The 21,854-nt window shown below is 42.4% G+C and overlaps 2 protein-coding genes across 3 annotated transcripts; both read left to right on the top strand.

Annotated features, from left to right (window-relative positions):
- The first annotated feature begins 541 nt into the window (after window positions 1-541).
- LOC116245692 (ran-binding protein 1 homolog c-like) lies at window positions 542-6,495 on the top strand. The gene is made up of 4 exons (XM_031617202.2): window positions 542-819; window positions 919-1,070; window positions 1,179-1,304; window positions 5,944-6,495. Exons 1-4 carry the CDS (start codon window positions 662-664, stop codon window positions 6,171-6,173), a joined length of 666 nt encoding a protein of 221 aa, XP_031473062.1. The 5' UTR covers window positions 542-661; the 3' UTR covers window positions 6,174-6,495.
- Window positions 6,496-17,009: 10,514 nt separating this feature from the next.
- On the top strand, window positions 17,010-19,260 carry LOC116246497 (GDP-fucose transporter 1-like). 2 transcript variants are annotated; one of them, XM_031618402.2, is made up of 2 exons: window positions 17,010-17,169; window positions 17,698-19,260. In XM_031618402.2, exon 2 carries the CDS (start codon window positions 17,749-17,751, stop codon window positions 18,784-18,786), a length of 1,038 nt encoding a protein of 345 aa, XP_031474262.1. In that variant the 5' UTR covers window positions 17,010-17,169; window positions 17,698-17,748; the 3' UTR covers window positions 18,787-19,260. The 2 variants fall into 2 exon arrangements, with proteins under 2 accessions (XP_031474262.1, XP_031474264.1); XM_031618404.2 differs by lacking the exon at window positions 17,010-17,169 and adding an exon at window positions 17,228-17,514.
- The last annotated feature ends 2,594 nt before the right edge of the window (window positions 19,261-21,854 follow it).

Here is a 21,854-nt window from a genome sequence, read left to right on the forward strand (position 1 = left end):
ATTTCAATTAGTTTAACTCAATTAATCTTTTTTTTTTTTCATGTTTTTTTATCAATATCTTTTTAATCTACTATTTTTTTTTTATCAAACTAATAGACCCGATGAAAATCTAATAAATAGTTTAATTTCTGTGATGCTACTTTTTTGAACTACAATGAATAGATAAACTAACATTCTAATTGATGGATAGGAATCTTAGTTTGTATCTACATCTTAAACCATTCCTCAACCTTAAAACAAAATGGAAAAAAAGAAAGGGGTTCATACAATTTTTTTTTTATCAATTTTAAAATTATATCGGCCTTATTTGTAATTCAAAATTTAGCAGCTTTTTCCTTTATTATGGTAAAATAATTAAAAATAATTTATGGAAGAAAAAAAGTTCCATTTTAAGTTATTGCGTGTGGGAGTTTAGAGATGCTGTTTAAACTGAGATTAGGGACACTAACTGAGATTAAGGAGACTGATTTCTCTTTCCCTCCCGTGTATATTGAATCCCTAATTCGCTTCGTGTGGAGTCTATAAAAGGGCCCTTCCGGTTCCGGTTGGAATCCCTAATCACCGCCGCTTCCTTTCCTCATTTCTTCTCATTTCTCCCGAGGCACTCGCGCTGTCCACTCCTGCCCTCAACTCTCTGCCTCGCACGATCGACCGGTTATCCATGGCGCCCACGGATCCGGAGAGGAACGAGCCGGAGGAGGAGACCGCAGAGGCCGCCGGAGACGACGAGGACACCGGAGCAGTCGTGCAGCCGATCGTTAAGCTCGAGGAGGTCGCCGTCACCACCGGGGAGGAGGACGAAGAAGCTCTTTTCGATGTGTAAGTGAAGGCAGCCCTCCGATCTCGCTTGATCGTTTGTTTGCGCTTGAGGTCTATTAGAGCGTGAGGGTTTTACGCCGACGTGGTTGTCTTTTTCAGGAAGGCGAAGCTTTATCGGTTCGATAAAGAGGGAAATCAGTGGAAAGAGAGGGGCGTCGGTAGCGTGAAGCTCCTGAAGCACAAGGAAACTGGGAAGGTCCGGCTGGTTATGCGGCAGTCCAAGACACTAAAGATTTGCGCCAATCATCTCAGTAACGATTCTTTCTTTTTTTCGGCGCTTGATTTCGTCTCTTTTTGTTAGATCTGGAGTAAATTATGGCTAGTTTTTTTACGAGTCCAGTAACTTTGATTTGTTTCAGTCTTTCCTACGCTATCTATCCAAGAGCACGTTGGTAACGACAAGTCCTGCGTGTGGCACGCACCAGACTTTGCTGATGGGGAGTTGAAGGACGAACTCTTCTGCATCCGTTTCGGAAGTGTGGAGAGTGAGTGCAATTTATCTTCCCTATGTCTATGTAACTTTTCTTGTGGTCGTGTTTTCTAGTTGTTAATGCGGTTCATTTTCTTTTGATTAATGGTCTGTGGTGTGTGGCCCTTACAAGGTTTCATTTGCCTCGCAAGTAGATTTGCCCAATACGGGTAATTAAGATCGCTCTTGGACCCTTATAAAGGGTGTTTTTTTGCCATCAGCCTTTGGGCCTTCTACAGTCTGGACACGTTTTCATTCCATATTGTTATATCCACGGCACAAACTGTTTGTCGTCAATTTTTTTTTCTCTTAGGTTTTTAATCCTTATGGTGTAACAGATTTCTAATGGTTCTTCTTCGTTTTCTGTGCTTATCAGCACCTTCTTCACAAGCCACAATTAGGAAAATGATAACTGAAACAGTAATGCTTAATCACCAATGAAATACTGTTATGGCATTTAGGTTTATTTTATTGCTGACATGTTTTTGTGAAATGTTATTGTTTTCGGCTAACTATGCTCTCTTATTTGTATAATGGATGCCGGTGCAATTATTAATTAAATTTTCTTTATAAATGTTTAACCAAAATTCTGCTATAGACAAAATCTAATTGGAATCACCTTGTGTACTGTAAAGGTGATCCTTTCTATTGTGCTTTTTCTATTAGAAATGATTTATCTTTCTTATTAATAGCTCAGTTGTTTTGGTTAGTATTTTTTGACATTTCAAGTTTCTGTGGTTAATAATTGACTGAGATGGAGAATTCTAGTTGTGGAATTCATACATGCAGTGAAAGAAAATGAATACGTGTGAGTGATTAGTTCTATTTGGACTTTGGAGTCTGACAAGTTGAAAATTTTCTTCTGGGAACAGGAATCTAGGTGATTTTTTTGATTAATCGTTTTTTAGCAACACTAGGAGAAGAAAGATAGAGATTTTCATGCAGCCTTTTCCCTTATTGGTCATGTTGATAATGACAATAAGAAGCTATAAATTGAGCACTACCACACCATTTATCCAGTAACTTTTCATGCTTCCTGACCAATTTTAGGACTTTGTAATCTTATGACAATATGGTCCTGCAAAACACTTGTTTTTCTGGTACATCATGGACATGTGGTAACTCAAATGTGCAGAATGTATCAATAATCATCAAATGTATGTGTAGTCTATGAAGATCTGATCATGAATGAAGTCTGGGATCCCTAACAGCCTGCTTGGATGGATTGAAAGGGAAGGAAAGGGAGCAAAATGTTAGCAATCCTGTATTTGGTTAGTTAATTAAGAAGGAGGGGAAGGAAAGGAAAATAAAAAAAACATGTTTGGTTGCAAAGGAAGAAAATTATAGCACAGTGTAACTTCAATTCCTTCAGGATTAGAGAGATTGGGATGGAGGGGAAAAGGGTTGCTGCTTTCTTTTCTATCCATCTCGACTATTTTGATCATAAGGTGTTCATTTTTTTGAAATTATATAAATATTGTTATTTTTATTGCCTTTTCCTGTCTATTAACTTAGTCCTGTTAAGCGTCCCAGGTGTGTGGCTGCAACTATTCGTTACTTCTAACTGCTTAACATAATTGGTCCAGGTTGCCTACTTGTCTCAGATTATTCTGGATTGAACTCAAACTCATGCAGAGATTTCATCACAAACCAACCAAATATTTTGAATCAATAATGTAGGTAATAGGAAATGTGTAGGTAGTTTGTAGATGTTTGAGTCACTATGTTTGCCAGACATATTTTCAGTTAAAGAATCATGTGGTCATACCAGAAGAAGGGTTATAGCTTCTCCATCTAAACTGATCCTTGAATCTCATACGAGGCAGTTAGTTAGGTTAATGAAAGTTGGTCAGTTTTTTGAACTCACTGTTTGAATATTGTTCAGATTTTGGTTTTTTAGATGTTTTGAATTTGAGTGGATGCATTAGATTACCAGTTTGAATCCATTTTCATCCTAGGAATTAATGACATCGACCCACATCTCGCATAGATTCCAGAAATTCATAAACTTGTGCTCACTGTTTCCTGAATTTTGGAAATTTTCTTGGTGATGTCTCTGTTGCTTTTAACTTTCCATGCATCTTTGGTCCCAAATGGTACTTTTGTGCTACCTGTTGTTGTTTGTAGATTAGATGTTTTGTTAATTCATATTTCTGCTATTCCATAGTCAGCCAGGACTACTTTGTGGCCTTGGACTACACTGAACCAACACAATTCTTCTTGTAAAGGCTAGTGAATATTTGTTTTTAAGATTGTAATGTCTCAAGGGTTGGGGTGGCTGGTTTTAGTTCTAGATCATTCATATTTAAAAAGGAAGGGTTTATAAAGATTGAGTTCCTATTACCAATTGTCTTGGTTTGTAACCTCTTGTTTTCAAGCTGAGTTAGGCTACAAAGTGGTTTGGGATCCACCATATGTTGCAATTGAATCGGTTTGGATTGAGTGATCAAAATTGGTATATGATGCTATGAAAGTCAAATTCAATGATTGGAACAAAGATTTTTCACAAGTGAATAGGGATGTACACATGCCGAGTTTCAGCCAGCTTGGGTCGAACTTGGCTAGAGTCCTCAAGCTCTGCTCGATGAATTCATTAGTTCGAGCTTGGCTCAGCTCGAACATAATAATCTCTAACTCAGCTTGGTTAAGCTCGAGCCGATTGTCAGCTGGAGCCAATCCCAGCTGTTCATTAACTTTGGCGCATGAAATAATTTGAATTTATTTGAAAGGAGATGCTTAGATTTGATTTCTGAACGTGTTAGTTGCTAGCCACCTCAAAACACCATTGGGGTAGCTTTTCATTTATGTTAATATAGTCAACCATCTTTTGTGTATTCTTCTTTGCGAGCTTAATCAAGTTTAACCGAGCCAAGCTAGCTTTGCTCCTGATCAACCCATTAAATTAAGCAAGTTCATGTCTTAATTCGAACTCGACTCGTTTATTAAGTGAGTCGAGTTTAGCCGAGTGAGTTCGAGTCGAGCCCAAGTTGGTTTGACTCATTTAACATCCTTACATGTGAATGTGTTGCCTTAAGAGGTGTGGATTGTTACATTCAAAGGGGTTGGACCACTGATTTTAGTTCTTTGTTAATCATCTTTGGAAGAGATGAATTATAAACATTCGGTGCCTCATTGCGCCTTGCTGCCAGTAATTCTAGCTTTTAGCCTTTCTGTTAGCAATTTGAGGTTGGATATGAGGCAGTCTGGGATCTGTTATATCGGACACATGGATCAGTCTTTGATAGGGTTTATATAATTTATCAGTGTTAATAAAGTACATTTTATCTTTATTTTATATGGTGTTTCTCTGTGTTTCCCGTCCATTTGTCATATGCTTATTTTTATGTTGATCAAGTCACCTAGAGCTTGGTACTCCCTTGTGTTTTCCCTTCTTCCCCCTTGGATCTGTAGTTCTGTGATGATCAGAAGCTAAGTCACATGGGTACTTCAGTAAGGTCCACGTACCCGTGTCGCCTTACCTGTACCCAAAATGGGTACTTTGACACTTGGGTACCTATAGATCCAAACTGCTTAATTTTACTTTGATTTAATTTTTTCCACCTTACTTTTTATTCTATTCTTTGGATGTTGATGTATGTTTTTTATTTTGATACATATTTTCTAAGTATTTCTTATTGTTTATATATATATATATATATATATATATATATATATATATATATACACGGCCGTACCCCCGCACCCAAGCTTTTTAAAAATAGTCAGTACCTGTACTCGCACCGGCACCCGTACCCGTACCTATGTGACAGATCAGAAGCTGTTTTAAAATATAAGATTAATAAAGGATAGTGTTGTGTTCAAAGTTCAAACATGAGTATGGATCTGTAATTTAATTGTTTTTGTGTTTGCAATCACGTCCCTTGGCAAACCTGAAAATTGTTTCTTTTATGAACACTATCGTGCTATCTCTATTCATTTGGCAGTGATAGATGTTGAGGGAAAATTATATCTACAATCTGCTGGAGTGATGCGTCTGAGGCCTTGAAATTCATGGGAACTTTTTAGAGTTATAGTTCAGGCCTTTGCACAATTGTGTTTCCTAGTAATTTTAACTATATTCCTTGGCAATGTTAGCCCTTTGCTGAGTACTTGTAAGGGTTCAAACAGTTGGTGAAGGAAAACTGCTAAATATGAAGTTGCCTACACAAGTAATGTATTGTGTAAACTGTGTGCATTTGATCATGTGTGCATTCAAGTTGGCACTGTGCTTTATTTTGCGGTTGTGATCAATCCGGAGTAGATTTTTAAACCTGAAGTGATGCTAAACCAGGGTGGTTCTACCGAGACTTTAATACCGAAGGGATATGCTTTTTCTGTTTGTGCTCTTGTACCTTTGGCATAGTTTGGGAAACAGCCTGGTGAAAGTTATATTGCTAAGTGTGGTGGTATGATGTGTGCATGCATGTTTTTCTATCCTTGGTCAACTATTTGTGTGCTCTTTATTTTGATGGCAGTAGTTACATTTCATTTGTCGGTTGACCTGAACCTAGCTCAAGTGTGATTTCAGACTTGAGTTATTTCTGATTTTCCAATTAGGGAGTGGCACCAGAACACATTTATTTGTTTTAGCAATGCTATTTTTTTCTTTTGAAAACGTTGCATCACTCTGACGGATTGCATCTTTGATGTTGTAGACTGCAAGAAGTTCATGGAAATGGTTCAGGAAATCGCAGAATCCATGGGCAAGAAAGGAGTAGAGAACAAGGATGCTGCAGCTACTGCTGATCTTCTTGATAAGTTGTCTGTTGGTGGTGAAAAGAAGGAAGCTGAATCTAGCAGCAGCACTGCACAAGAGAGTGAGAGCAAGCCATCTGAACCCGCCAAGGAAAAGGAAGCTGTTAAGGAGGCACAATCTGAGGACTAAGAAAGGGGTAATTTTCCAGTCACTCTGGTTAAACATGCCTGCATTGTTTTATCTTTGTGATGCTGGCATTGCAGAGTCGGTATCGATGCGTCCATGGGTCAGTCAAAGGTTGGAGAGAGTCTGTGTGCTTTGGATTGTTGATTGGGGTTTTGTTTTGTGGCTTCGGTGCGGTCTGTGTAAGAGTTGTCTAGGGTCTGGGCGTTGTCGTCTCTTCTGTACTTCGCTCTTCCGAGTGAGATTTTTCTTCTGTTGGTGCTGTACCTGTTAATATGCTTTATTATTTTAGAAGGGCATTGGTTCAAAAGGCAATCCTTCGACCTTATATGTGTGCCTTCTACTTGGTTCTATTTAATGTCAATTTTGCATGAGTGGATTGAATGGAATCGCAGCTGCAATGGAGTCGCAGCAGCGTTTCCACTTCCTGCACAGGGGAATGCATACGGGAGCAGTAAGGGCAAGGGTACTCTAGCTTTGACGTTTTATCTGTGGGAACGTGACGAACAGTGCCTTCAGTTTCTGTTCTTGGGTCAGTTGGATCTAGGGTGTCTTGTTTCTGGCACCTCAGGAACGAGGCTTTGAGAGGGTTTTACGTTTTCCCATGAACGACAGAAACGAGGGCTGCGAATGTGTCCGACAGCGAAACGTAATGGTCGCATTTTGGTTTGTTTTAGCATCCGCCAAACAATGAAACAACGGTCTTGAGAGGGCGTCATTGGGAGTGCAACATATCGATGCAGATCAGAAACTGCGGGAAATAAACAAGGGTCTTGAGAGGGCGTCTTTGGGAGTGCAACATACCCAGGAACCTCTCTCCTTCACCATGGCTGGCCCCAATCGTGGCCCTTCTCGATGGGTCGCCCGAAATGGAGCATCTTGATGAACTCTGTCAGATTTTTTTAATTTGATTCTCGCCGGATGATTGCCCTTTGATTCTTCGATTGGGCTAGGAATTAGAGGAATTTCTCTCGTACCTCACTGCCTTCATCTCCCTCATCGATCCCCTCTCCTGGTGCGGCAACATTGATAGGGTCTGTGCCTTCACGGAGGAAATGAGGCCTGCGGTTTCAGCGATAGGGCGAGAAACATGTGAACTCCCTACTGAAGAACTTCGCCGCTGTGGGGTTGGTGAAGGAGTTGCACTGGCTGGCAGGAAATGAGGATTTACTGTATCGGGGTGGGCCGGGCATCGGGCATAAACCAAAGCCCGAGGCCCGTTATTTCACAGGCCTAGCCCGGCCCGGTTAGTTTCGAGATGGCCCGAAAGCTTTAACGCAAGAATCCTCCTTTACATGGTCCAACAATCTATTGCATGTGCTTTTTTTAGAGGCATGATCGTATCCTCCTCTCCTCATAATTGCTATTTTGTTTCCCTTTCACTGTGGCGACAGTGGGCCTCGTGCTCCTTTCTATCATGTTCCCACCTCACTTTAGGTTTGAGTTGGTGGCCGTTTTGAAAGAAAGGCTTTCTTGTTGCAGTTTTTCATTGATGGAGCTTGCCTGTCGATGGGAGGGGCCACTTTTTTGTGTCTGGCGCGGTGCAAGCTGCATGTCTCCAAAAGCATGTACGTTGTTGGAAGTCTGGTATTTGGAAATATGAGTTGTTCGCCATCTCTACTCGGGATTATATAGTTCTGCAATTTTAATATACTCCCTTGCTCTCCAAGGCAGACCAATCTCGCATCCTTTTCCTTGAGTGGTGCACTAAGTTCGGATGGCTCTCATGGGGCGACCAAATACGCGATTCTTCCACATGTCTAACTTTCAAAATGAAGAACATTATTTCTTTTCTTCCCTTACGGTTGGTCATAGAGCTGTTGCTCAGCGTGACATGATTGGCACCTTATAGTAGAATTATTGCGTCTTTTACCAATATATGCTGCAGCAACCTACTATTTTCGCTTAGCTTCCATTCCGCAGCTCCGCTGCTTGCCGGCTTCGTTTGTTTTCACACTCGAAAGCGGCTTTGAGCCAGATGAGATTAGGGCCACTATTTGGACCCTAAAAGTTAGCAAGTAAATGACGGTTCTGTCAAGGTTATTTCGAGTCTTCTGGCATAGATGCCAGTTTGACGTTGTGTTTTTTTTTATGAGTTTACTACAAATTCGATCCTCCTTGGAGAATTCAACATGGTTATCTATATTCTCATTCCTAAGAAAGCCCATCCATCTGACGTATGAGATTTTCACACAAGCTCAGTCTTTGATACTCCTTGTAAGCTTATTGCTACTCTACCCTATCATTTCTCACCTGCCTTTTCAGGCTTGCCTTCACCCCTTGGTCGCTATTTTCATGACATATTCTTGTTGGCTAGTGAGGTTGCTCACTCTATTTGCTGTTCTCGTTGTTCCTCTTTTATCTTCAAAGAATATGAACTAAGGCCTTTGTTGCTGAAGCCTTTTTTTTTTTGTGTCATCTTTCACTCTGTAATGGATTCCAACTTCCGATCCAACGTACCTAAGATCTCGCTAATCAAGTATGTGGATGACTTCATCCTTTTTGGTAATAGGGTCTCTCCGTTAAGCCCACCAAATGTCAGTTTTTGCTCTTGCATGTTGATTCAAGCCTCTTCGCTTCCATTCGATTACCTTGAACTAGGGGTGGGTATCGGGCCGGGCCAGGTCAGCCCGTCGGGCCTAAAGCCCGGGCCCGGGCCCAGCCCATAATATTGCTGGGCCGGGTCGGGTACCGGGCCTGTCCACCCAAAATCAGGCCCAGCCCTAAATTCTCATCTATCGCTGGCCGGCCATGGCTGCTCCGACGTTATTCCTGTTCGTCCTGGTCGGATTCAGCGTCTGTGCGGACGTCGGCTGAATCCGTCAGGTGGTCCGGAGGCCGTCCACTCGGCCGAGGACGGAGCCGATTCTGGCGACGGGATAGAAGACTGAGAAACCCAACAAGCAACAGTCCAGCATGAAGAAAAATTAGGGTTCGCCAGTAACCCAACAAATAGTGCAATTCCGACCATAGCTTCCTTTCTGGAACAGAAACCCCAAGCACAAAAAGACACACGAACGCCCATATCAAAGCTTCGGACAAAACCACACAACCACTACCAGCAAACAAAATCAAACCCACTACTTTAGAAAAGGAAAAAAAATGAGCAATTATAAGAAGGCATGCAAGCAGGCAAGAGAAGGAAGACGCCGGAACCCAAAAATGGAAAACCCTAACCCTAGTAGAAATTCAATCAATGAAGAGGGGAAACCCCACAGATACACACCATAAACACACACACCTCCGACTGAAAACTAAGCTGAGCTGAGGTAGGCGTATTCCAACCTTCCCACGAACAGAGAACTTCCGACAAGAGAAGCAGAGTTCGCCCAGGTGGAAGGTACGAATCGGACTCCGCGATGGTATCATCCAAGACAGCAGAGTTCGCTCGGGGCATGGAGATCGCCGGTGACGGTAAGAACGCTTGGGTCTTCGACAATCGACATTGACGAGACGCTCCTCTCCAACCTGCCCTACTACGGTGCGAATGGCTTCGGGTAATGTCTCTCTCTCTCTCTCTCTCTCTCTCTCTCTCTCTATCGAATAAGGGAACATGCGCAGCTGGGCTGTGTAAATAGAGGGAAAGGAAGGAGGGGGAGAGGAGGAGGGAGAGGGAGACGGCCAGACGGGAAGGGCGAGGGGGAGCGGAGAGGGAGCCGGGGCAGGTGAGAGGGAGCTGGGGCGTGGAAATCTCTTGACCTAACGGGCCGTGCCGGCCTTTAGAAGTCATAACCGGGCCCGGCCCATTAGGAACTCGGGCTGGGCCGGGCTCACTTAAGTTGGGCCCGATAACAAAATGTCTCGGCCTAGACCTGGCCCGTACCGGGCCGGGCCGGCGGTGGCCCGACGCCCAGGCCTACCTTGAACTTAGATTATCCCTATCCTCGCCACCAACCCTCTTCCTGTGCTGCTATAGAGCAGTGCATGCTTACTTAAATCTCAATCGTAACTGCACTGCTTTTCTTTTATCTTAGACCATCTTCAACACCTCGGTCTTCACCTTTTTTTTCGGAAATCATGACACAACCTTTTTGTTTTCTATCCTTTCTTTTATCACCTCCTCTCTTGTTGTTGAAGAACGCAACCCGAAACCAGTGAAACTGCTACCCTAGGCCGAATCCTCTACCTAAGACCTCTCGGGGGAGCCTAAAAATCGAAACCTAACTAAACCATCCTATTACAGAAATGACGATGCTAGACAGGACCCCGACTTGATGCTAACAACAAGCAAAAACAAACTAAAACAAACACCAACCTAATGCCGTGGACTACGACACACACGGGCGGTGGAGGGGGAATGGCTCGGTCTGCCTGACTGATGATGGAGATGGACTGCCGATGGATGGAAGCGGCCTTCCTGGTCATTGTCAGTGTTGATGCGAAAGACTCGGCCCACCTGGCCGAGGGAAGGAGATGAATGCAGAAGCTGATGAAGATGGAGTTCGGCAACGGCTGCTGTAATGCCACGGTGAGAGCGCCGAGGTGAGGTGCGGACGCCTGTACGAACTGTGGGGAGACCGCAAAGGAGTGACGCTGATGGAATGCGATGGCCAATGGAGCTCGGCCCGCCTGGCTGAGAGAAGTGGCGGTGATGGAGGGAGCCGGCCCCCCTGGCCGTCGGTGAGGGAGAGGGCGAAGAGCTCACGGGCTGCCTAGATGGTGTTGAGGTGAGGTAGGCAGGACTCGGCGCTAGGGAGTGGAGCGCCCACAAAGGTTATCCACTTGGAGAGGGATCCTAACTACCGGACTCCAGGGAAGGGGGCTAAGCTCGGAGGGAAGAATGGAGCTTAGTGGGAGAATGTGTGTGGTCTGGGCTAACCCGAGGTAGGTGCCGGTTAGGACTGGTGGAGTAGACTAGGGTTGGCCGGGTTGACTCGAGCTAGGTCTAGGTCAAGGTCATCCTAAGTTTGGACGTTGGAGGGAGTTGAGGGTTTGCGGTCAACGAAGAGGAGTTAAGAGGGTGCAAGGTTACGAGGGGTGGATATGACGAGCTCGGGACTAAGGAAATGGTAGTAACTAGGGCTCGGACTCACTAGGGAAACTCGGGACTAACAAGGAAGGTTAATGGCCACTCTCGGTAAGGAGAGTGGGTGTTAAGGCAGGTAGTTATGGGTAGGCTTAGAAATGGAAGGTGGAATAAAGACCGAGCTGGGAAATGGTAAGAGAGTTATGGCTAGCTGAGGACTCGGTAAAGGAGTTATGGAGGGCTTGGATGAGGAGGAGGGGTTAATGCTCGGGTGATCTCGGGTGATGGATTACGAGAGAGAATGAGGAAGATTATGAGGGAGATGGGAGATGAAGTTAAGGCGAGCTAAGACTTACCTTAAAAGCGCCATTGGGACTCGAATGGCTTGGGCCCCACGTTGGTGACACGTGGCAATATGAAGGGATGGAGATGAAGGCTTGATGGCGCCTTGGGAGCTTGAAGGGTGTGGGCCCTAAGATGTTAACATGTGGCATGATGGAGGGCGGTGATGGAGGGCTTGACCGTTGGGTGCCTTAGGCAAGAGGCGCATAGAATTATTGCACTTTGGGACTCCTCAATGAACTTATTGCTGCCTCGGAAGACGAAGCGTCCTCCTCGCCAAGGCCGAACGGACAGTCAACGAGCGGCGGATGGAATGCCACCGGAAAGATAGCAGCGGCGAGTTTTCCGGCCGCGCGTCTTGGGTCGCCGCCTGTGAGTCGATTGGGACGCGACTTAGCCCACAGTTACTAGCTTGACTGGGCGATGCTTGCTGGGCTGCTAGGATGACCGCAGCCCCTCTCCACTTCGGCGCCACTCTCAACTTGTAGGAGAGTTCCCATGGCACCGTGGCTCAATGCTTGGCTCCGCCAAGCATCCGATGCAAGTGCTACTGGCTGTCTACCGACAATGCTCACAACTTCCACTCGGGTTCACCACACACAAACCGGCTAGTGAATGCTTGGCCAACCTTTCCAGTCACTGTCTCCCTGGATCATACAAGGGGAAAGCAACCTACTAGGGCCATGCTTTACAATGCCTGCCAAGATTAGGAATCCTCATTCCTGTCCAACCGACCTTCTTTCCGATGTGCCTGGGGAGAAAACCAACCTACTAAGGTCGGATTCAACCGTGTCTAAGAACAGCGAGAGGGATGGAACCAGGAGAGTCTTTCGGTACCAACCTGATTCTCATGCTGCCGGAATGTCACACGCAGATACTAGATGGGCAGAACCACGGCCCACTCTTCTCCACGTCCTCCCAAGTCACGACCGGCCTCTAACCTCCCTTCGTTTTCAAGGAGGGTTGCACCGTGAGGGACTTGCAAATGCGTCGAGGAAAGGAAATGTAGGTTGCCGGCTTCAATGGCAGCTTTCCGGGAGCAACCACCTCCGTCGTTCACCTCTTCTTCACGTGGGCAGAACCACTGCCTACAAGTGCTTTGTACAAGCCTTGCTCGGTGGGGATTACACGCCTACACGGCGGGGAGTCACACCATTTGGGTGGAGGAGAGAGAGGCAGTGTTTTACTCAAAAGTATATTTGATTAAAATGACAAGAAGATGAAATGTTACAACTTGGGCGGGTTTATATAACCCCACGTCTTGATTCACATCAACCCAACCCGAGACGGGTAGAATCAAACGACTCTAAAACAACTCAACAATTGAAAGAGTAAATGACTCGGGACATTTAATATTAGACGTGTCTATCTCAACAATCACTAAAATAAGACTAAAACAAGACATGACGCTACAATGACTCGACCCTAGACAAGCTCGGGCTGGACTTGGCCTAAGGCTGGGTTCCACTAGCTCGACTGAATCTTCAAGTATGTGTATTGCTGATCGGATTACTCTATACTTGCCAAATGTGAATCCCAACTGACCCTGCTACCCATTACCACTGCATGTAGCCTTCCATTGCCGCCCTACGCCATAGCTCTGTGATGGCTGGAAGGCTTCATGCGGCTGCTGCACCTGAGTGTCTGCTTGAACATGCGCTGTGCTAGGTGCTCTTCGTCCCTGGCCTTGATGGTCTCGCTGCTGTCGCCCGGCTGGTTTCCCTCTATGCCACACACCAGGTGACAGCCCTAAGGTCGCGCCTGGTTGGCCTTGCTCGTCCTGGCCTGTAGGGGATGCTTGGTGTTTGGCCTTGAGACTCTGGACACTGGTTGGCCTTGCTCGTCCTGGCCTGTAGGGGATGCTTGGTGTTTGGCCTTGAGACTCTGGACACAGCTGGATCAAGTTGGATGCGCCTATGTTAACCTCACTGAATTGGCTTTTCCTGGGCAGCTTTCTTCTTCTCTCTTGGGCAATGCTATGGCCTCTTTTCTTGGGTTGACGTCCTTCTGTTGCCGCCCCATGGCAGCCCCCTTGCTCTCGGTCCAAGTTTGCTCTGCCGAACCTCTTTGGATGACATTGGCCTGGTATGGGCCATCCTCCTTCGACGGCCTTCTATGGCTGCACATTGGGCTGCAACCTCCTTTGGCTCGAGCTCTTCCTGCTCGGCCACGGGCATTAGCCTCTTTGAGTTGTGGCTAGATCCCTCATTGCTCTCATTCGACGCAACTCCAGCCAGCCTCAGCCACATAGTCGACGGCACTCGGCTGGGTTCAGAGTTGGCTCGCAACACTTCTCCACTTCATTCCATTCTCCTCTCCCTTTGACAACTTCTTCTTTTTTTACATTCTCCTTTTAAGTACTTTTCACCAAGGGCGGAACTAGAATTTTTTTATGAGGGATCCGAATTAAAGTTTCTAAATTTTGATATGGGTTGAAATATCATTTTTCAAAATTTTTATATAAAAAAATATTTTTTTTTAAATTTACATGTAAATTCTTATTTTATTTTATTTTTTGAGGTGGAGTCAGGGCCCTTGCGAGCCCTACCCTGGCTCCGCCCCTCCTTCCCACAGTTATGGTTTATTAGTTATTGATGGTGGATTTAGAAAAAACACAACAATTTGAATGTTCAAGAATTCAGCAACGAATATAACCTCAATTAGGTTGGTTGTCAAGGCTGGCGTCCACCTCGCCCTTAGCATCTATTGGAAGATGGTTTTTGCTTCCCACTAGCGCTTTGTCTTTATTTTTGTTTTTTTTTTTCTCATAATTTTTCTCTTGTTTAGTTGCTTTTGTTTATATATATATATAATGACTTTGGTGTGATTTTCTTAGTGCAGAAATCACTCATCTCCTATACCATCCAACATTAATGGTCACTGAACGCATTTACTCCCATGTGAACCTCGAATGAATCTGGTTCTGCGCTCCACGCTACCTAAGATTACTTTATTGGTGTGGGTAAATATCTTTAGTGAGGTGGGTAAGTATCTTCCAATATGAATCTGTGGATGGTTCATCCTGACCCTCGTTGATGTCATCCAATTGTCCATAATACTTGATGATCATGGATTAAAAGATTAAAAAAAAAAAGATCAGCTTCAGAAGGTCATTGTTATGATGACATACTTAGTTTAGGGAAGAACGGAAAGGAAGGTCATTGTTATGATGACATACTTAGTTTAGAGAAAGACGAAAAGAAAGATATGAGATTAGCATTACCTAAAAGGACACGGTTGGTAGGTGATCAGTTTTTGTTTTGAATTTTGATAGTATTCTAAAAAAGTTTATAAGCGTCAATGTTAAAATACCTCATAACATAAAAAATAGACCATAATAATAAGAAAATAATATATAAAATGAAAACTTTAGCTTGGGCTTTGGCCAAGTAGTCCGTCTCTCGACTCCATTAGAATATAGAGATTGGGGCCAGGATCACTGGGCATGGAGACCAAGACTCGAGCTTTGTCACTTATACAACATAATTAGGGTTGCACATGAGCCGAGTCCAGCCCAAGCTTGGCAAGCTCGAGTTTGACTCGGCTCAAAAAACTCAAACTCCAGTCGAACTCCTTATAACAAGCTCGAACTCCACTAGACTACATAAATGGAGTTTGAGCTCGACTCTTTTAACCCATTTAACTCAATTATGCGTTAACTCATGTAAGCATTAACTTGTTTAACTCATGTAAACATTAACTCGTCGATTAATTCGTTTAACTCATGTTAACTTGTGACACCAGTTTTGATATTATATAAAAGATCCATTTACACCAGTTTTGATATTATATAGAATATCGTGGTTGAACTCGACTAGTTTATCGTTCCTAGTATGTTATTAAGATCAAAATGGGACTCGTTTATAAACAAAGAATCAAATACGAGTCAAAGTTTGAGTTGGCTCGGCTCGTGGTGCAACAGTCAGCCTACTTCTTTTGGCGGCTTCGTAATACATTAGTTGAAGCTGGGTGTTTCGAAGAACCTGGGAGACCGTGACGGATACGGACTGACACCAGCGTCAGTCCCCACATGTTGCTTCTTCCACATTACAACTATTAAAGTTAGTTCAGGGCAATTTAAACTACCAAAAACGCCCTCCCCATCATTTCGTCAAAGGGCGTCGATGGAAGAATCAAGAGTTATACGCATTCCGATTCCGAGTACAGTGCACTTGAAAACTTCTAGAAGCCATTTTTTTACCGTCTGCTCGCTGAGGACAATCAAATACGTGATGAGAAAAAGAAAAAATTCGGAACAATTACTTTCTTTAAAGAGCCAGTTTAGTGGGGGCATTATCCAGGCAGTCGAGCTTAGTTTCATGAAATTTACAATAGGAATCAAATCTTAGTAAGAAGAAAAGAATCATATAGACTCATATTCTTCTTTTTTTTACATGTATTTTGTGTTTTTAATGTGTGGACCTTATTTTACCAAGATATGTTTGGTTGGTGCTTTCTTCACTTCACTTGCAAAACCCTGTAATAGTGAAAAAAAACCTCTTCTTTTTTGTTCAAAGGTATTTAAGTATAGATATTATGTTCATAACGTGTTTACGTGTATGTGTGCTTGCATCCATGCACATGCATCAGAGAAAGAGAGGAAAGAAGAGGTTCACTTAGCTTTCATAGTGGTATTCTTGGTTTCAAATTTAACACTCCTGAATGCCATCAACATATAATAACCTTTTAAGACTCGAACGAAAGATGTGGTTACTACATGCCACCAAATCTGATCCGTTGCACTACCCATCATTTGGCAAGAGAGAAAGAAATTATATAAGCAACAAAAGCTGACTATTGTTATATAAACTTGAAATTATCCTCAAACATTCAATATTCAATTTTGACACGTATCATCTCTGTGCCCGATATGTATACAATACCTTCCTTGATTACATTCGCGAATTTTCATAGAGTCTTAAGCATGGCAAAGCTAAGGTAGGGCCTACAACGGCTCTGGCCCACCTACAAAGAAAATAAAAGTTACATGTAAATTAAAAAAAAAAACTTTATTATATATAAAAACTTTTAAAAAATAATATTTTTGCCCATATCAAAATTTTCAAAATTTAAAAACTTTAATGTAGTTTTCTTGATAGCTCGACGCTTGGTCCGATAAGATAAGAAACCTGGTTGAAAATGATGGGACGCCAAATCATTTTGCAATAAAATTGTTGTTTTTCGCTTAAATACTACTCAAGGAAAATGAAAAGAGAAATAAAATCAGACAATCGTTTTCATATTAACCTTTGCTCTATCGACATGTTTTGATATGTATGAATGGTTCCTTAGTAAAAAAGGAAAAAGCATATTTTATATCATCAGCCAATTAACGGATACAAGAAGAAGCCAATCCGGAACAGGTGCAGGAACAATAAATGTGATTCTTGGATCTTGTCTCCTGAAGGCCCGACCCGTTTGTACCCACAGCAGCCAGAAGATCAGAACTCGGGCAGTTCGACTGGTCCAACACGGCCATGGCCCTTCGGCGCCTCAATTTCGAGAATTTGTCCTTTTCAGTCATTTCGTCTCACGCCAAACAGCGTCCACCGACAAAAAGGGGAGCAAAGGAAGGAACAGCCGAGACAAGTGCTCTTCCCGATCGAGATTGTAAGAGAAAAGCGAGGAAGAGATCTTTTCTTTTTTACTTCTCAGATGGGTAAGAGGAAAAAGTCGAGGTCAGCAATGGTGGAGGTAAGCATCGATTTAAATTCTGAATCCCCATTGTCTTTTTTTATTTTTTTTGTCTTTTTATTTGGTCCGTTTATGTTTATTGTTGCTGAATGTCATCCGTCAAGAATGCCTACTTTTCCAACTTCTTCGGATTCCCCATTCTTCTAGTGATTTTGATGTATCGATCTCGTTAAGTTTGGTGTTTTTTTCTTTTACTACCTTCTATCTCAAGTTGCTTTTTGTTGGTGAAGATTTCTGTTAAGTTTAGGAAAGCAATCTCTACCATTGGTTCACTATTAGCCGAATCTAGCGAAGCCCTTGTTCTGCTGCATTTCATGGTCATATTTTTAAGGTCTTAAGTTCAAGGTTTGCTCTCGAGCTCTGTGCTCTCGAAATTTTATCATCTGTGGCTACCATCTGTACCTTAGTGGTTCTATTTTGGTGGTTTTACGTGTTTTCTTTTTGCTTACATCCATCCATTTTTGAGTTCTTAGAGTGCTTATCGAATTTCAGAGTTCTTAGACTGCTTCATGATGTTGGGGTTTTCAGGATTAGGGCTGGGATTTTATTGTTGGCAGCTTGGAGGTGGGAGCTTGCATTATGGTGACATTAAAAGTGGAGGGCTCCAAGCAGTATTGGGCTACAAGCAGTCTTGTTCTTGGTTATGCTCTTTGCTCAAGCCTCCTTGCTGTAATCAACAAGTATGCCATCACAAAGTTTAGCTTCCCTGGTTTACTGACTGCCCTTCAGTATCTTACATCTGTGCTGGGTGTTTGGATTCTTGGGAAATTGGGGTTTCTTTACCATGACCCATTTTCTGTTGAAACTGCTAAGAGATTCCTCCCTGCTGCGCTTGTTTTCTTCCTGGCGATCTTTACAAATACGAACCTCCTCCGCCATGCAAATGTGGATACCTTCATCGTCTTTCGGTCATTGACACCCCTCCTGGTTGCTATTGCTGATACTGTATTCAGAAGACAGCCATTGCCATCTAAGTTTACCTTTGTGTCGTTGGTGATAATATTTTCTGGGGCTGTTGGGTACGTTGCCACTGATTCAGCATTCACAGTTACTGCATACTCATGGGCTGTGGCTTACTTGGTTACAATCACAACAGAAATGGTGTATATCAAACACATGGTCACAAATCTTGGATTGAACACTTGGGGCTTTGTTTTCTACAACAATTTGTTGTCATTGATGATGGCACCTTTGTTCTGTATCATAACTGGAGAATATAATGATGTTTACATGGCTGTTAATGGATTGGAGACGCGCTCTTGGGTAAAGCCCGGAGCCTTCTTAGCAGTGTCCCTGTCTTGTGCATTTGGCCTAGCCATCAGTTTCTTTGGATTTGCAGCAAGGAAAGCAATCTCTGCTACTGCGTTTACTGTGACTGGTGTTGTCAACAAGTTCCTTACAGTGGCTATCAACGTTTTGATCTGGGACAAGCATGCAAGTCCAGTTGGTTTGTTATGCTTGCTTTCCACACTTCTAGGAGGGATTCTATACCAGCAGTCTGTGACTGGAGGTCCCCCTCCACAGCGAGGGACAGTGGCATCCAAGCAGGCAGATGTCACTGATAACCATGGTGAAGGTGAATCAGATGATGAAGAAAAGAGGTTGTTGAGCGAGTAAACCTTCTGGGTTTAATCTAGTACGATCTCAACATAGAAAATTCTTGGCTCTATGCGGCTAAGGATTCATCTGATGTGAAGTCTTAGCTCCCTTTTAGGTCACAACTGACTTTGAGTTGCAGACTGTAGGAGGTTGTAATGAAGTCTCAACGTTCTTCGATCAGCAATAATATATACTATATTATGGATTAGTCAGTGTCCTCTTGCTTTATTCTTGCTTAAATTGTTGTCTGAGAATTTGCCCATGCAGGAATTCATCAGTGTTCTCTTGCTTCATTCTTACCCAAGTTGTTTGGGAATTTGGATGTGCAGGGAGATGGGCACATTTTGATCTCCTTGAAATAGTTCTTTCTTTTCCATTTTTTTTCTTCTGTCATGTAGGCGTTTGTAAATGTAGCAAACATACAATAGTTTGTGGATAAATGCTTTATGCAGAAAGATTGAGAACTACAATGTATTGAAGTTCTTCATTGTCTTTCCTGTATTATAATGGGAAACTGGTGTCTTCTGCCTGCAATTTTTGTGTTAGTTCTTAATTTCTTATCATGTCTTTGATCTTTTTGATGAACGCATGGACAAATAATTAAATAGCAGAGTCAACTGTAGATATTTTCCCCAGGGAATGTAGACTTGCTTTCGAGATTGTATGCATTGTTGATGGAACAGATGCTGGATTTTTTTCTGTTTCTCTTAATGATCTGTTATAGTTGAGAGCAATATCCATGGTTTTGTTTTCATCAGAAACTGCAGCATTTGCCACTTTGACTGGCTTATCATGCTAGAAATGCTTGCTATAGTTGCTGCTTTTAGGCTCAGATGCTTGCTTGATTTTCTCATGTAAAAAGAAAGATCTTTAAGGCTTACATGTAAAAAATCTGTAACTTGGGATTCGGACATCAAATTTCCCACTGGGCACATTAGGAGTAGTTCACCACACATGTTCGTAGAAACAAATATCGATGCCTATGAAAAAAGGGACATAAAATCCATTTTAGAAACTTCTGAAACATCAGGATACCACTACCTTGATGAAAACCTAATAATGAAAATACACAGCCGCAGAGAGGACGAGGGAGAAACCAAACTGACATCGACGAGGAGGAGAAAAAGGCAACTCAACAAAGATTTGATGTTTAAGGAGAATGTGAATGTTCAGCAGCATTTGTATTCTGCTACGATACTCAACTTGATCCGAACAAGGTGCTTGCATGCCTTCTAGAATTTTGTTCCCGTTCCTGCTCTTCGAGGCGATGTGAACAGGAATGCGAAGATCATCCCCTGTCAATAGCCACCCAAGTTACCAACATCTCATGAGGATGAAGACCAACTGCTCCCGGCCTTTCTTCAGGCCTTGTTTGAATACATGGAACTTTACTATAGTGCTCTAAAATGCATTGGAAAATTTCAGCTACAGGCAAACACAGAACTTTTATTCCCAAAAATTTTAGAGCCATTATGAAACCTTGTACCAGCATTAAAGTTCTAATTAAACAGGTGAAACTTCAAAGCCGAGAAGAATCTGTGTCTGTTAACTTCTCAATGCCTGGAACAGAAGTTCCATGAAAGGAAACAAATGGGATAAATGGAATGTGGGACAAAAATTCCCCCAGCAGTTTTAAGAACGAATATTGAAATAGACAAATAAATACGTCGCCAATACTGGTCATTCTCTTGGTCAACTTCTAAGTTTGTTCAGCAAAGGCTGTCAACTTGGCTACCAAGTGTTGATGTGAGCAGGTGAGGATTTGAAGAGAGAGAGATTATTTGGGGAGAAGGGGAGGCCTGAGACTGCCATGGATCTGGGCTTCTTGTCCATCATTCTAATGCCCGTGCACTTCTTATTCTCGCAAAGAAAATATGTTGGACATGGAATTGTTCTCTTTTTTTTTGTAGAAATTGAGAGAAAAAAAAATGATGGGATGCTACTTATTGGCATAATCTAATAGTGGTCAGCTTAATCCTAAAGCAAAGGAGGAAAAAGAAAAAAAAAAGGAACTAAAATTATATTTTAATAGATGTATACCATGGGCTGATGTAGTTTTACTTGGAATAATCCCCAAATAATCTCACAAGTTTAAACAATTGAATATATACATTTCATCGAAGGAGAGAAATTTCACCGTTTATTTATATGGTGGACGGTTTTGATGGTTGACGCTTGTATTTGGCACGGCTTAATGAGAGGGATAAGATATTTAAAGTTTGTCTTTTCATCCCTATAACTTGACTATCCTGTGTGCCTCTCTCATTTATTCACATTTAATGAAGAAGGAAAAAGAAACTAAAACGTCAGAATTGTTGGAAATCGGACAATCAAAATTTGCTTTAGGTTTGATTGAGTCTCGTATGAAAACTAGAGTTTGCCTCCATTTATGTCGCCGTAATCTTTTAGCACCTTTTTGCGAATATAACTTCACAGATAAATAAGAAAGCTAGAAATAAAAAAAATCATTAAAATCTAATCGTCAGAATGGGTTTTATAAGCAAAAAATGCCTAATTTTCATTAATTTTAGATTCATTGTAAAGTCTAATCTACACATCAAATTTTTATAATTTTGATTATCTAGTCATAAATATTTTGCATCAACCCGGACGAATAGATTCGTAAAAACTTGTCAAATAAAGGCCTGGATTGAATTTTATTTCATTAGAAAAAGTTACATAAAGTGACCGGGAGTAACTTTGAAAAAGAATAACTACAACCAACGTTCGCTGCTTTTCAAGATAACTAAATTTTTCTTCAGCCCTCACATGGTAGCTTTTGTGAAAAGTGTGCCCTCACCAAAAAAAATCAGAAAATGGTTACTTTATGAACTTAATAAACCAAAAAAATCGGCCGGAAATAGAAAATTTCGTTAATTTGTAATTGAATCTTTTCCGCACGATAGGTTGTTTTTACATTTGAATTAGACCGAATTGAAAACCCACTAATCCGTAAAAGGTTACTTTCTCTCTCTCTCTCTCTCTCACCCATACAGTAGCTCAATTATGATTGCTGAAATATGACATTGACACCATACTATGGCACGGCATTTCTGTCTTTTTTTTCAAAAAACAACCATAGATGT

The sequence above is a fragment of the Nymphaea colorata genome, chromosome 1 (assembly GCF_008831285.2).
Source record: "Nymphaea colorata isolate Beijing-Zhang1983 chromosome 1, ASM883128v2, whole genome shotgun sequence".
In the NCBI taxonomy this organism is placed as follows: domain Eukaryota; kingdom Viridiplantae; phylum Streptophyta; class Magnoliopsida; order Nymphaeales; family Nymphaeaceae; genus Nymphaea; species Nymphaea colorata.

Bases quoted from the DNA above. Each gene is read 5' to 3' on its own strand.
- LOC116245692 (XM_031617202.2), top strand. From the start codon at position 662: ATGGCGCCCACGGATCCGGAGAGGAACGAGCCGGAGGAGGAGACCGCA. The intron at 1,071-1,178 runs GTAACGATTCTT...GATTTGTTTCAG, and splicing joins GATTTGCGCCAATCATCTCA to TCTTTCCTACGCTATCTATC. The intron at 1,305-5,943 runs GTGAGTGCAATT...TTGATGTTGTAG, and splicing joins CCGTTTCGGAAGTGTGGAGA to ACTGCAAGAAGTTCATGGAA.
- LOC116246497 (XM_031618402.2), top strand. From the start codon at position 17,749: ATGGTGACATTAAAAGTGGAGGGCTCCAAGCAGTATTGGGCTACAAGC.